At 40.3% G+C, this 16,507-nt stretch overlaps 1 protein-coding gene across 1 annotated transcript in view; it reads right to left on the bottom strand.

Annotated features, from left to right (window-relative positions):
* LOC142075028 (nuclear factor 1 B-type-like) overlaps window positions 1–16,507 on the bottom strand; it is a 349,790-nt gene that overhangs the window by 113,805 nt on the left and 219,478 nt on the right. The window contains exon 3 of the mRNA XM_075136017.1: window positions 11,460–11,513. Coding sequence (XP_074992118.1) covers window positions 11,460–11,513 — 54 coding nt within the window. The remainder of the gene's footprint in view (window positions 1–11,459; window positions 11,514–16,507) is intronic.

Below are 16,507 nucleotides of genomic sequence, written 5' to 3' on the forward strand. Positions count from 1 at the left end.
CTTTTGTCAATTCGTCAACGGTATAAAAATATTGTATTGTATCATTATATGGATGATATCTTGTTGGCGGCTGAGACAGAATCATATCTCTCTCAAATTTTTGAGTGTTTGTCCACAGAATTACATCGATATGGATTTCAGATAGCAGCAGAGAAGGTACAGTCGGTTTCTCCTTGGAAATACCTAGGCTGGAAACTCTTCGAGTCGCATGTGTGTCCACAAGCCTTGCGGCTTGCTACTGCTGTAAGTACTCTGAACGATCTACAGAAGTTGTTGGGCACAATCAATTGGGTGCGACCTCTATTGGGAATTACCACCCATGAACTGTCACCTCTGTTCTCGTTGCTGAAAGGGGATCCTGATTTGGCATCCCCCAGATCTCTTTCGGAACCAGCCCAAGAAGCATTGCAACAGGTAATGGATAAAATTAATGATACCTTCGCACATCGAATCCGGCTATCGTTGCCAGTTCGATTGTTCCTTATTTACCACTCTTTTCAACCGTTTGCCTTACTGGGACAATGGGATGCTAGGGTACAAACTGAAAAAGATGCCTTACGCATTCTGGAATGGCTGTTTTTACCTCACTCCTTTAGTAAGACATTGACCACTGCAATTGAAATGATCTCTCGTTTGATATCACAAGGTCGACTACGATGTCAGCAATTGACAGGTTGAGATCCAGATGTTATGCATTTGCCTTTCACAGGAGATGAATTTTGGACATTATTACAAAACAGCCTGAGTTTTCAGATTGCAATGGCGGATTACGTTAATTCCATAGAACACAACTTACCACGCCATCGACTTTTGAATTCCTTACAGTCTCTACCACTACAGCCACGCATACTATTAAGTTCTGTGCCTATTCCACAGGCGCAAACTGTTTTCATTGATGGATCTGGAAAAACAGGTAAAGCTGTAGTGGTGTGGAAGATGCCGGGAGGACGGAAAACATCTGAAAACCAAGTGGAGGAAGCAGATCAGGCCTCCTGGTCTTCGGATGTTACTTCTCTACCTGGATCTACGCAGGTAGTTGAATTAGCAGCTGCTGTTCGCGCTTTTGAATTGTTCTCTCAAATACCACTTAATATAGTGGCAGACTCAGCTTATGTCACAGGCATAGTACAGCGCATAGAGACTGCATTTATTTGAGAAGTAAATAATAAGCAACTATTTTCTTTGCTAATACAGTTAGCACAGCTGCTGCGTGTTAGACGATTTCCATATTTTGTTATGCATATCCAATCTCATACTAATTTACCAGGACCGCTCATTTCCGGTAATGCTGCTGCAGATGCACTCACTCTGATGGCAGTCCTACCTCGCTGTTTGGAACAAGCAAAATTATCCCATGAATTTTTTCATCAGAATGCTCGCTCCTTACGGAAGCAGTTCTCTCTTACAGCTGAACAGGCCCAGGACATCGTTCGTGCTTGCCTGGATTGTCAGCGGCTCACGCCAATGCCAGTAGTAGCTGCTGTGAATCCCAGGGGACTGACTTCCAATGAACTATGGCAGATGGATGTCACTCATGTTTCCTCCTTTGGTCGTTTGCGCTTTGTTCATGTGTCTGTTGATACCTTTTCTGGGTTTTTGGTCGCAACGACTCATATGGGTGAACGTGCTCGTGATGTTATCAAACATCTTCTTCGATGCTTTGCAGTATTGGGGGTCCCCCGTAAACTCAAAACAGATAATGGACCTGCCTATGTCTCTAAACGGTTGTTATTATTCCTACAGGCATGGGGCGTGTACCATGTTACAGGTATTCCGTATTTCCCCACAGGTCAAGCAATTGTGGAACGTGCTCACTCTTCCTTAAAGCTGATTCTTGAAAAACAAAAAAGGGGGAATCCGCTGGGAACTACGCCTCAGGAGATGTTAGATAAAGCCACTTATGTATTAAATTTTTTAAATTTGTCAGGGTCAAAGCAGCAATGTCATTCGGCTGCTGACTGGCATTTTCGAACAGGAGAGGTTACTGAAGCATATCCGAAGGTATTTTATAAACACTTAGAATCTGGTCTATGGAAAGGTCCGGTTCCCTTGCTTACCTGGGGACGGGGATACGCTTGTGTTTCTCTTCCTACAGGCCCATATTGGGTCCCTGCGAAGAATGTCAAGCCAGCGCAAGTGTTGGCAGATGGCCCAGAAAAAGGACCCAAGGAAAAACAACGAGAGGATGCTGCTCCTACGACGGATCGGTAATGCAATCAGGTCAACATCAGTAATATGGTCTACAGTGCTGTTTTCTGTTCAATCTTGTCCCACGATAATGCTATGGGGAATTGGCACTACCATGATGTTTCAGCCTGTGGAAGCTCACGTTTATTGGGCACATGTGGTAGACCCTCCTTTCTTCCGACCTTTGACATGGTGGGACATGTCGTTACCGATTAGCAATAGTGATACTTTATGGTCAGATGACATTTGGGTTCCCCCATCTCTAGATGGGAAAAATGATACTGTCCTGGTTTCGGCTGGGATAGGGTTAAATTTCTTCCTAGTGATGTGTTTTGGATTTAGTATGAGGAGAATGTTGATAACACACTGATGTTTTCAGTTGTTGCTAAGTGCCCTCCTAGTCCAAGGACAGCTCCCATGCCTACTGACTGAGCTAGGTACACAAGATGGGAGGGAACATAATCAGGACAGCCAGCCCAGCTGGCCAATGGGGTATCCCATACCATGTGATGTCATGCTCAGTATATGAAGGGTAGGCGTGATCCAGGAAGTACCGATCGCTACTTGGTTATCGGTCAGCGCAGGTGGTGAGCAATTGCATTGTGCATCACTCATTTTGTATATTCTATCATTAGTATTATTATTATTTTCCCTTTTCTGTTCTATTAAACTGTCTTTATCTCAACCCACGAGTTTTTCTCACTCTTACCCTTCCGATTCTCTCCCCGTCCCACTGGGGGGACGGGGGGAGTGAGCGAGCGGCTGCATGGTGTTTGGCTGCCTGCCAGATTAAACCACAACAGATACATATTATGCTAATGACACAATGTTTGTTTCTGATTTTCCTCCATTATGTCTTACCGTAGATAATAAGTCAGAGTATTGTGTGATCGTTGAAACACAGCAACACTTAGTAGCAGTGTCACATGGAAAACGGGCGAACCTTACTATGGTCACCATTCCTGGGTTGGCATCAAAAAATACTATTGATAATGATATGTTAATTGGTGACTTTGTTCCTGATTTTCCGCAATGCATTCTGCGCAAACTCCCATCGATCACACAATTTGGTTGGAAGCCATGCTTGGGAGAACGGCCTCGAGAACAAAATTTAACCGTTGGTCGTATTACAGATTGGGGCCCTTATGGGTCATTTTGGGATCCATCTTTGAATCAATCTGTTTTGCCTTTTCAGAAAGCCAATCATTCAATAGTCTGGCACAATGATGGGTCCGCAGGACCCATCCTGCAGATGGAGTATAATGGTTCATTTTCTCCTCCACGACCGAATGTGTGGTGTTTAGCTTTGCCCTTTTTTACGAGGCAACTATCTCAAGTATGGATTGTCAACAAAACACAAGCTAATCTGAGTATAATACATGAAATTAATGTGACGGTATGTACTACTCATCCTTATCTTTTTGCTATGACTTCGCGTGTAAACATTACTCGATGTAATCACTCCTTTTGTATTCAGCTTTATTCTCCTTCTTTTAGAAGTTGTATATGAAACTGCTTATATTTTTCCCCTTCGACGTTGGACAGAACTATGGATACCAGTTAATTTAACCAGACAGTGGGAAGGGGAGGATGGTTTGGGTAGATTTGTTAGAATTCTAGTAGAAGATATAGATAAGTCTAAGAAAAGAGCAAAACGATTCTTAGGTTGGTTAATTTTTGCAATTATTTCTGCTGTTATTATTTTAGCAAGTGCCACTGCAGCTATCGCTTCCTTGACACAATCTGTAAAAACTGCACATGAGGTAAGTGAGGCATTAACCAATGTTACTAAAGAATTCCAAATTCAAGAGAAAGTTGATGAGGAGGTATTCTCTCGGCTACAAGCCCTAGAGGCTACTGTGATGTGGTTGGGGGATCGGCAGGAAGCGTTAAAAACGAGAATTAGTCTGCCGTGTGATTGGGAACATGTACACAAATCTTTATGTGTAACCCCCTTACCATGGAATTCATCACAACATGATTGGACTTTTATTAAGCGACATTTGATGGGAGCGTTCGATTTGTCATTGCAGCGAAATATTCAATCTTTACATGATCAGCTGCAGGATCAGATTCACAGATTACAGGAATTGACTAGCCAAAGTGTGTTTGACAGGTTACAGCAAGACTTGTCTTGGATAAATCCAAAAATTTGGTTTAATGGCCTCAATCTACGCGTGTGGGTGTTTATTAGTATAGGGGCAGGAATGTTTATTTTGTTCCTAGTGTTCCTGCAGGTCCTTCGGTCTGCGATCCGCAACGTGCGCAAAATAGAAGCTCGCGTCATGGTGACGCTACTTACCAATGGGGTGATGATAAACAAAAAAAGGGGAGATGTGGAGAAGAATTGTGGAGTTGGGAGTTTCGGCCAAGATAAGACAGGAATTCGGCCTGTGCGCTGAGAACTAGCAGACGCGCACATACGCCTGAGATAAGACCTGAACACCTGGCTTAGTTGTCTCCTCTGTAAGGAAACTGAAAACATCAAGAGAATTATGTAACTGGTTAACCGTGAGAATAAGCGGATCTGAGAGCAGTCGTGTGGATCTTTGCCAAAAGGAAGAGAGACTGGTTTTCTTAGTTAATAAGGGATACGAATCGGGTGATGATTGGGGGAGACAGTGGGACCTCCCTGTTATGGTAGAGGATATATTCTCCTGTATTGTAACAATAAAGGATTCTGCGCATGCTTATGTGAGAGTCCGTGCAATCATACACCACATGCAAGGTCCTGCACCTGCATCGGGGCAATCCCCAATATCAATACAGACTGGGGGATGAATGGACTGATAGCAGCCCTGAGGAGAAGGACTTGGGATACTGGTGGATGAAAAATTGGACATGAGCTGTCAATGTGCGCTCGCAGCCCAGAAAGCCAATCGTATCCTGGGCTGCATCAAAAGAAGCATGGCCAGCAGGTCAAGGGAGGTGATTCTCCCCTACTACTCTGCTCTTGTTAGACCCCCACCCTGAGTACTGCGTCCAGCTCTGGGGTCCCCAGTACAAGAAAGACATGGACCTGTTGGAGCAGGTCCAGAGGAGGTGCCACAAAAAATGATCAGAGGGCTGGAACACCTCTCCTATGAAGAAAGGCTGAGAGAGTTGGGGTGGTTCAGCCTGGGGAAGAGAAGGCTCCGGGGAGACCTTATTGTGGCCTTTCAATACTTAAAGGATGCTTTTAAGACAGACGGTGAGAGTTTTTACCAGGGCCTATAGTGAGAGGACAAGGGGCAACAGTTTTAAACTGAAAGAGGGCAGATTTAGATCGGACATAAGGAAGATGTTTTTTTACAATGAGGGTGGTAGGACACTGGAACAGGTTGCCCAGAGAAGTTGTGGATGCCCCATCATTGGAAGTGTTCAAGGTCAGGTTGGACGGGGCTTTGAGGAACCTGATCTAGTGAAAGATGTCCCTGCCCATGGCAGGGCGGTTGGACTAGATGGTCTTTAAAAGGTCCCTTCCAACCCAACCATTCTATGATGCAGTTTTAGCACCAGTAGAGTTCAGCAGTTTTAACTGGTTAAGAAGTCAATTTGTGGTAGATACATTATTGTTGTCTTCTTGCTGTGCAATAGAAAAAGTGTTCTGTGTTATTAAACTACTGTAATTTGTTGCAGAAAGAGGCACTGTAATTATGGTAAGATATAAATAGTAAAATTCTGTACTTCGAAATTGAGCACTGCAGAACATTATGATTTTAAAGATTTGAGACAGAGCCCTTCACCTTGGGAAGCTGACCTCGTTACTGAACAAGACTTAACATTCATATTCACAGCATTATACTGCATGCAAGAAAGCAATACTCTGTATAGTGGGGGGGGGGGTGTTGGTTTGGGTTGTTTGTTTTTTTTTTTTCCAAGTATTCCCTAAGATACTGCCCCCATTAACATGTTCAAGATAATTTAAATTGACATTCTTAACTGTGTGTTTCCGAACTGTTCAGTATAGAAACTAAAGCATTTGATAACACTTTATTGTAACGCTGCTTCATTGTTCTTAAAGAATGTACTTTATCTTTTGATAGTCATGATGACACATTGCTGTCCTTGCTAAATCTAATATAAGCACAAAGCATTGCCATTTAATAAACTTATCTTGTCTGAGAGATGACACTCTCTAAAATGCATTTCTTTATCTTTTTTTTTTTTTATCTGAATCCTATAAAAAGAAAGACTTCGCCAAAAGCTGCATAGTGGAATTTCATATAATGAATTGGTCACTTCCCAAACGTGTAAACTGACACTAGATATCCCCCCTGCCCCTTTTCATTTTAGTTTTTTTAGCATAAAAGTCATTCTTATGAAATACATTTTCCTAACAATATTACAAAGACCAGACTTGTGATGTTAATGATAATAGGCAAAAAGGTTAAGAGTTGAGCAGCAGTTCTGAACAAGCCATTCTAAAATAGCCTGTAAACAAGAGGAACCTGAGATAAATTCCAGTTCTTATACTTCTTCCACCCTATCCCTGGGCTATGCACCCAAGATCTGAGTTATGATTATCTGTTTTAAGCATTTTGAGATTTAAAAATGAAAAAAGTCTGAAACTATTGAAAAATATTTTCAACTTGCACTAACATGTACTCTACGGGCCTTGTTCTCAAGTTACTTAAAAGCTTACCAGTTACATCTGGCTTTACAAATCTTTAACCAGCCTTTTTAGTGTGTTCTGATTTAATTGCACTTTTATGAATGCCCATTTATGTTCTGCGGTATACTGTCTAGTGTCAAAACATGAAATTGCTTCCTGCTACCATTAAATATCCCCCCCCTCCCGGATATGGTCTTGATTTTGAACATCTTATCTTATAAAGTAGGAGTAAGGATCTAATCAATGTAGGAAATATTTAGCTTCACTGTATTTTTATTTTTTTATTTTTTTATTTTTTTGAAAGTGGAATTCTAAATGAGTAGATAGATTTCCCAGCAGTGAGATAGATTCAATTACAATGGCTACTCTGATGCAAAATTAGTCTCACAATCCTATATATATGTCCACTATGAAGTCTAGCAAATGTCTGACTCTTTCTTATTGGATGCATTTTGGAAGCCAATATCTTGAAAAGAGTAACAAAAACATATTACCATGGAACCAAAATTTCTCCAAAGGAAACTAAGAGCAGACAACATGAGTCAAGAAGCAATGCAGATTTCAATAGCGATGTCAGTTGTAACAGCTGAATTAAGGCCCTTGCCAACTTACAAACATCATAGATAGAGGTGATTTTTTGTTACCATGTGATTGTCTCTGGCCTTATTGTATGGCTACAGTTCATTTTTTTCCTACAAATTGCAGTGACGTGTGTTCCCTGTCCCAGTTACAAGTTGTAAGTCCCTTGACTAAATTGAATTTTAGCATAGAAAGGACCTAAGAAGGTGCCTGTCAAAATTTAAAATTAACTAGATAATATGAATAATATTATAAATCTTAACTAAAACAATCCTCTAGAATGCTGTAGCAATTCCAGGATGGTAAAGCTCAATTTAATTGAATGCAGAGCACTGTAATCCATCAAATGTGTTGCCATGCAGCCTAGCAAAAAGAAAAAAGAAGAAAATAAAAAACACCACACAAAAAAGGGGAACCAATATGAGTACACAGTACTTTCCACCCAACAGGACATGAAATGCTTTACAAGCTACAGTCAAAATTTTTAAAAGATATCAGGGAAACTGTTTTCTAACATTTCAGCAATTATCTAGTACCCAACACAAGACTTTGGAATTCTAACTTCGAACACAACCAGTATTTAGTAAATTCACGGTTGCATATGCTTCTGACTAGAAATCATTGTGCGCACCATTGAGCATGAGTGCATCCGAAGTGAAAAAAACAGCACCAATTTAGAAAGCACACCATTACAAACTAGCTTATTAAAAGACAACTAGCCCATCCAAATGAAAATGCAAAGACAGTTTTAAAAAAACAGACTGCAGAAGTCACCCAAACCAATATTCAAACAGGATGCATAGCCATCATTGGAGAAAAAAGGAGGGGGGGCTGTGGAATTTGTAAGTTTCTGATCATCAAGATAGGTGTGCTGGTTTTGGCAGGGATAGAGTTAATTTTCTTCATAGTAGCTAGTATGGGGCTATGTTTTGGATTTGTGCTGGAAACAGTGTTGATAACACAGGGATGTTTTCATTATTGCTGAGCAGTGCTTACAGAGTCAAGGCCTTTTCTGCTTCGCACCCCACCCCACCAGCAAGTAGGCTGGGGGTGCACAAGAAGTTGGGAGGGGACAGAGATGGGACAGCTGACCCCAACTGACCAAAGGCATATTCCATACCATATGACATCATGCTCAGCAAAAAAAGCTGGGGGAATGTCCTGGTTTCGGCTGGGATAGGGTTAAATTTCTTCCTAGTGCTGTGTTTTGGATTTAGTGTGAGGAGAATGTTGATAACACACTGATGTTTTTAGTTGTTGCTAAGTGCCCTCCTAGTCCAAAGACAGCTCCCATGCCTACTGACTGAGCTAGGTACACAAGATGGGAGGGAACATAATCAGGACAGCCAGCCCAGCTGGCTAATGGGGTATTCCATACCATGTGACGTCATGCTCAGTATATGAATGGTAGGCGTGGTCCAGGAAGTACCGATTGCTACTTGGTTATCGGTCAGCGCAGGTGGTGAGCAATTGCATTGTGCATCACTCATTTTGTATATTCTATCATTATTATTATTATTATTATTTTCCCTTTTCTGTTCTATTAAACTGTCTTTATCTCAACCCACGAGTTTTTCTCACTCCTACCCTTTCGATTCTCTCCCTGTCCCACTGGGGGGACGGGGGGAGTGAGTGAGCGGCTGCGTGGTATTTGGCTGCCTGCCAGATTAAACCATGACAGGGAAGAAGAAGGAAGGGGGGACTTTCGGAGTTATGGCGTTTGTCTTCCCAAGTAAGTTTATTAAGTAAGAGCAGGACATCGTTCATTCTTCTCAGACTTTAAGGTATGCAACCTCCCTCTTGTTCCCTTGAACAGTCCCAAATCTCTATCTTATCAAGTCCCACTAACCTCAGTGCTTCTTTCCTGTTTAATCCGAACAAAGTATCACTTAAGGAAACAGAGAGGCTGTAAGTTCATGCATCCTCAAATAGGCAGATGATATCCAGTTATGCATCTGTCCAGCTCTCATCCCTTTTCAAACAAGGGGTTTCAAGGGAAGCAAGTATAGCTTCAATCTTCTCTTCCCACTTAGCAACAGATGAAAGGAATAATATCAGCAACAATGTCTTCAAAGACAGATAAAATGTTGAGATCAAATTTAAAAGCAAGTAGTTTCATAATGAAACTAAACATTAATCTCTCTGCTTTATGTCACTCTACCTCCTGGGAAGCTGGAATTCTTGGAAAAGATGTCAAAGGGGTATTTGATCTCAACCCAGCAGGCGAGCCAAAAGGAAGCCCATAGGGCTTGTCTTCTCCCAGCCCTGTAGTTCTAGCTTTGGCAGTAATGTTACTCCTCTGGTGATTGCCAAAGGAAAGTACAGATGGAGTTGACAATGTGGATTGGTGGGAATAGATTAACCAGAGGATTTTATCCTCACCAGTGAGATACATACCTGTACTTCCCTAACCCAAATGTTAAATGGCCCTTGAAAAAGAAAGAAAACACGAAATGAAATGAGGGTCCAGACCCTGCAGTCAGCTCCTCAAACCCGTAGGCTACAGATTTGATCCTCCAAAATGAGGTGATACATTTGGCTTTTTTCCTTACACTTGCAAACACAGATATTTTAAAATAAAAATAAATGTTCTAAAGCTGAATGGTTCCAAGTCTTACAAAACCCTAATTATCCTGAAGGAAATTTTGTGGGCTTATTGTATGTTTAAGTTTGCTGTTGTGACTTCTTAGGTGGGGCGGATTTTGCAGTGGGTTTTTTTGTTTGTTTGTTTTTTTTAAATCGGTACGATACATTGTTTGTGTCATATATTTAACAGAGAATTAAAAGCCTTACCATATAACCCACACAGTTTGGAGGGAAACAGTATCAAAGTCTGCATTCAAGAGTGATTTTAAACTTCAATATAAGCCTACATGATAAAGAAAACACTTTAAAAAAATCACTGTATATCATGAGTTTTTCTGCCTTTATCTGTCTAAAACATATCCAAAATACATACAGGAAGATTGAAGTTGTTTATATTATAGAAGCAATGGAAATTGTTTTTTTAACATTATATAACCAGCTCTGATTGTTTTACCACCTTTGGCCATTCCCATCCAACATGTGTGGCATATTCCAACCTACCTACAGAATACTTTTGATCATATCTGTAATAAAACACTATATAGTCACAATGTAGATTGTTTTCCCTAATGTTTGCATAGATCCAGAAAATACTTATTTACACGTAACAGCCCAGCATTACACAATTATTACTTTGCTAGACTTAGTGTGATTCACTTAGCAAACTGAGTTAGCCCCAACTTCTTTCAGATAGACACTTTGAGAGCTGAAATGAGAAGATTCCTTGCCCATTAAGAAACCTGCTAGTATGAGGAAGCCTCTGACACACTTGTTTGTCTAATCCTGATAAAACTCATAAAGTTTTATGGGATTTACTGGCATAGCCCATTTGATTACAGGAATAACTCCATAAAAATAAGAAGAGTTTTTGCACAGTATGTGGAATGGCAAAATCTGGTTTTGATTTTCTCTTTTACTTTTTTTGAGAGAGGTCAGTGATTTCATGGAAACAATCACTTCAATCACCTTGCCCCAAAAAGACCATTAATATGCCCTACTAACAGCATGTGAAAGCAAACAAAAACCCCAGAGCTATGAGTTGATAAGCTTTTAGAGAAAATGAACATATTTACATTTCACGAGGCATGCATTAAAAAAAATATTACAGGAAAGATGCAGCTTGTAGTTCAAGTCACAAACTTTAAAGGAAGGGCAATTTTATGTCACCCATGGTGAAAGAATAATTGTAGCATTTGGAGGTTTGAGATTGTACTGGATTTGGCTGGGATAGAGTAAGTTTTCTTCATAGCAGCTTGTATGGGGCTATTTTTTAGATTTGTGATGAAAACAGGCTTAACACCTGCCTGCCGATGGGAAGTAGTGAATGAATTCCTTGTTTTGCTTTGCTTGCGCGCGCAGCTTTTGCTTTCCCTATTAAACTGTCTTTATCTCAACCCACGAGTTTTCTCACTTTTACCCTTCTGATTCTCTCCCCCATCCCACCGGGGGGAGTGAGCGAGCGGCTGTGTGGTGTTTGGCTGCCTGCCGGCTTAAACCACATCATCATATTTACCTGGTGGATTCCTGGCAGGATCACTGTGGCTTGGACTTCCTGATTGTCCAGAATCTGTAAAGAAATCAAAGAAAACAAATAAAATAATAATAGTAAATTAAAAACCAAACAAACAAATAAATCCCCCCCAAAAAAACCCAAACCACAGAGTAACTTGTTTTGAAATTATCTCACAACCCTTTAATACCCTCCTTCAGTATTAAACTAGTACTTAACTTTGTTCTTTAAAAGTCATTTCCCTGCCTTTCTACATGAAGGCATTACTGTACGAACACATTATATGTAACTCATTTTATACAAAACTAAAAATACTGTGAAAGATGTAATGATTCTGACAGAAGGAACTCAAAGATCACTGAATTAGGACAAGAAAGTCATTCAGGTAAATATTCAGGATGTAGACAAAGGTACCTTTTCATTCCCTTCCCCTCCATCCCCCAAATATTATATTGCATAACCATCAAAGTAAGACTATCTTCTTCTGATAAAATGACCTGAAAAACATACTAGACAAGACAACTAACAGAATCTATTACAGTGAATCCTGGGGTTTTACCCTTCCTTTAAAACATGAAGGCATTGGTTGACTGCAGACACAGAGGCTGCACTGATGACCAATTTGATATAGTTCATTTCACTATGAAATGAAGTTGATGTAACGTAAGAACTGACAAAACCCAAACCCCCTGGACTTCAAAGAATACATTCTCCTCCTGATAGGTGTACCTAATGAATCAAGAGAATAATACGATTTGATGTTAACACAGTAAATTTTACTGTTAGCAGCTTCTAACAAGCATAATCGGCTGCCCTTGACCCAGGGTACTTAGAGCCTTTACTGCAGCTATGCCCTGATTAGGGAGGGTCAAGTACCCTTTTAGCTGGTGCTAGGGACAGGCCTATATAAGAGCTAGGTCTGCAGTGCAGTTTCTAGAGTACAGTCAACATTGTCTTTGAAGAGCTGTGAAGGAATTACAGGAGGAAGTCAGTAGGCTGTAAGTGCACTGTCCTCTAAATTGAAGAGAAGACAAATGTGCCTGCAAGCAAAGCATCTGGGCCACCTGACTCTAAACTATGCAAGACCACCAGGAAGAAGCAGCAAGTGATGGTAATGGGTGACTCCCTGATGTAGGGGACAGAGATGCCCACCTGACCTATCATCTAGAGAGGCTTGCTGCTTTCTGTGGGCCCAGATGCAGGATATTGTGCATAGGCTGCCGAAACTTGTCTGACTATTACCCCCTACTGTTCCATGTGAATCTGTGAGTGAACAGGAAGACCTGACACCATACAAGCATCACTCTGATGATGTTAAAGTCTCCACATATCTGTTGGGGGTTGACTTCAGTCACTACTGTGGAAAAAAAAGCATTATGACTACCTCCCAAACTGTCATCCTTAAGTGGGTACATCATGGCAAATTTGAGCCTAGTTTTGTACCGGTGTAAAGACCATACTAACTGCAACTTTTTACCTTTCAAAGCTTGTCAGCTCAGAACACTGTCATGGTAGTAAAGACTATATAGCAACAAAGAAGTAAAACACTTCCTCCACTTAAAAAATAAAAAAATTTGCAAAAATACAAAAAAACCAAATAAATACAGTCTTCCATCTGTATATTTGTAAAGATGACCGTTAATTATTTTCCTTGTTTTACTATGCACCTACATTCTAGCACCTATGGCATTTTAATCTGAAAAAACAACCAATTAGATTGATAAGTTTCCTAGTGACTTGTAGCAAATTAAATTTTCAAAAGCAACTTTAACTAGTCAGGGCCCAATCCCAAGTGAGGCAAGCAGGACAGACTCAGATATAGCAGCCAGGTTCAATCAAGAGTCCAGATCCTTAGGTGAGCTCATGGCATTGAGGCAGGTCCAAGGTCAAGCCAGGAAGTTAATCTGCAGGTCAGGGACAGGTCTGGTGAGGGTAGCCAGGGTCAGACACAGTCCATTGATCACCAGGTAGGTCTGAGGTCAAACCAGGAAGCCAGTTTGTGGGTTAGGGTCCAGATTAACAATGTCTATGGTTAGACACATGCATGGCTGTAGTTCAGCTGAAAACAGAAAATGAAGGCCAAGGTCTGAGCTAAAATAGGGCTCCTAGGCCCATGGGTAGAGGGTGTGGGTGGAGACTGCAGATGAGGCTAGTCAGGGCCATTACAACTATTAGCGCACTTGAGGCCCTGACATTGCTTATTTTATATATATTAGCAATGTTTTATTGTATTTAATATCTACTAAAACAACACTATAAACACGACACTGGAATTTGCCTTCTAGAAGTATGTTAAATTGAGGGGACTTCCCACCCCCCCATTTTTAAAGGCTACTGTATTTACCAGAATGACTTTCACTGAGTTTGGTTAACAGGATATCTGTTAGAAAATGTTGACTGCAACCATTTTCTTTAATGTATAAACCCAAAGATTTTCTATATGAACCACAGTTCACACAGAGAGGAAAGCAGCACTTCACAAAAGCAAAGAGGCCTTCCCTGTGAGAAAGACATGTCTGCACGATGGTTTCACATCTGTTTCCTAACAGTACAGATTTCATTTGCAATATATGTTCCCTTTCATTACACATAGATTGAAGCTATGCACACTACAGATGTAAAGACTTTTTTAAAAAATAATTTCATTATTATCCTTACTCTACAAGTCATCCTTCTGTGTTCACCAGGATTGCTATAGAATAGAATACTATTATTTCACTTGGTAAGTATACCAGGCTCTAGCTCTACATTTTTTTTAATGTACTTATATTCATACAAATGATGCTAAATGGGAAGTTTGGAAAACTGAAGTCAGACATTTATCTACAAGACTTGGAGCAACAGCTTACGACTCTCTACATGACACTGATCTTCCAAACTCCATCAGCCATGTTGTGGAAGGAACATTCATTGCTAGACTGCAAAGACTCCATCATACCCTCCAATTTTATGAAGAAAGATTCTCATTGGTGTTAGCTTTGGTCAGCTTATATACCTGGTTTCTACAAAGTTAAATATGTACCAAAGTTATTTGTGGGCAAAAACTCTTAAACTGACACAAAAATAATGCCCCTGGTTACTACTGATGTGGAGAGTATTCAAATCTCAAGGAAGCCTTCTTACCTCATGTCCTGGTTTCGGCTGGGATAGAGTTAAATTCCTTCCTAGTGCTGTGTTTTGGATTTAGTATGAGAAGAATGTTGATAACACACTGATGTTATTAGTTGTTGCTAAGTACCCTTGTAGTCAAGGACTTTTCAGCTTCCCATGCTCTGCCAGGTGCACAAGAAGCTGGGAGGGAGCATAGCCAGGACAGCTGGCCCAGCTGGCCAACGGGGTATTCCATACCATGTGACGTCATGCTCAGTATATGAATGGGAGGCGTGGTCCAGGAAGTAGCGATCGCTGTTTTTTGGGCATTGCTCGGTAGGTGGTGAGCAATTGCATTGTGCATCACTCATTTTGTATATTCTATCATCATCATCATCATTATCATCATAATTATTATTATTATTTTCCCTTCCTTTTATGTTCTATTAAACTGTCTTTATCTCAATTCACGAGTTTTCTCACTCTTACCCTTCCGATTCTCTCCCCGTCCCACTGTGTGGGGAGGGGGTAGTGAGCGAGTGGCTGTGTGGTGTTTGGCTGCCTGCCAGGTTAAACCACGACACCTCAGTAAAAAAATATTTTGGCCGTATAAAAAAAGGATCACAGATATTTAAACTCAAAGGATCATGGAATTTGCTTCCAGGCACACACATGTAAGTGCAGAAACTGTGAGGACACTGTGACCTGGGGCTTTGCTGCTGAAATGCCTAAATGTCAGTCTGGCTAATCCACTTTATCAGACTTGATTGCTGTTAGCAGTGAAGACATAACATGCGATGCATAGGGGATTTAGAACAGCAAAAGTCATGACTGACTTCCAGGTTCGTCTCCTATTTTAGACCTGCTGCTGCCAAGTCACCAAACTGGCCATTGTCCAGACTGTTAATTTTTTTTTGAAGTGTGTTAATTTGGTAAATAAAAAGTGGTAATTAAATCAACATTTTGTAATGTCTTTCTGATTTATAATCCAATTTAAATTAATTGACTCAGCCTTTGTTTAGTTTTTAAGCTGCCTTAGTTAAAAAGTGGAATTCTGGGAGTAAATCCAGTTTTTGTACAAATAAAACAAATCCAAGGGCCTAGAAACACTTTTTAGAACCAAAATAGCAATAAGCATACTTATCTTTTCAGCTTTGTGGCCCATGTACAGATTTATTTTTTTTAATTCCCACATTTATGTAAAATAAATCACGACACATTCAAAATATTTCTTATTCAATTTATAAAGACCATATGTAGCTCTTTTTGGAAAGTGAAAAACTTTCCCCATCTATGTTGTAAGATACATTGTGCATGGGATTCATATTTATTTATATTTTTTTCATGCCCTGAAACAGATGCTTACTGTATTTCATAACATTAGCTAACATCTTTTTTGTCATGTACTTTTAAGAGGCAATTTACATAGGTATCTTGCCACATGTGGATGAATGTCAAAAAATGAAGTTTCCTTCCCAAACTTGCTGGATTCAGTAGGAAAAGATAAGATGTGAATGCTTAATTTTATCCACCTGGAAGATACTGTGAATGCTAGTTATACTCTTTAACACTGAGTTGCTCTTAGAAACCAAGAAATCTTTTATGTTTAGGTATGTGCCATAAAGGGCGTTCATTATAGATTCTTCAGAAAAAAAAGGCAGAAGACAGATCACAGTGAAAGACTTATTTTGGGGTTTAGAAAAGAAAACCATATACTATGTACTGTGTGAATGAAAATGTTCATATTCTCAGGTAAGGAAAAGAAAATTACTTGCATGTATCTTTGACCAATTAATAAACTGGTTTCACAGGACATTCCATTCCTTTGTAAAAGACACAAAGCATGACCCTCATTTTCATGTACTGTATCTAAATAATAATGGGGGTGGGGGGGATCTTGGCCTTATGGAAGGCAACAGGAATTTTGCCATTGACTCCCATACAGCCAGGATTTCATTTTC

This window comes from Calonectris borealis, chromosome W (assembly GCF_964195595.1).
Source record: "Calonectris borealis chromosome W, bCalBor7.hap1.2, whole genome shotgun sequence".
Classification (NCBI taxonomy): Eukaryota; Metazoa; Chordata; class Aves; order Procellariiformes; family Procellariidae; genus Calonectris; species Calonectris borealis.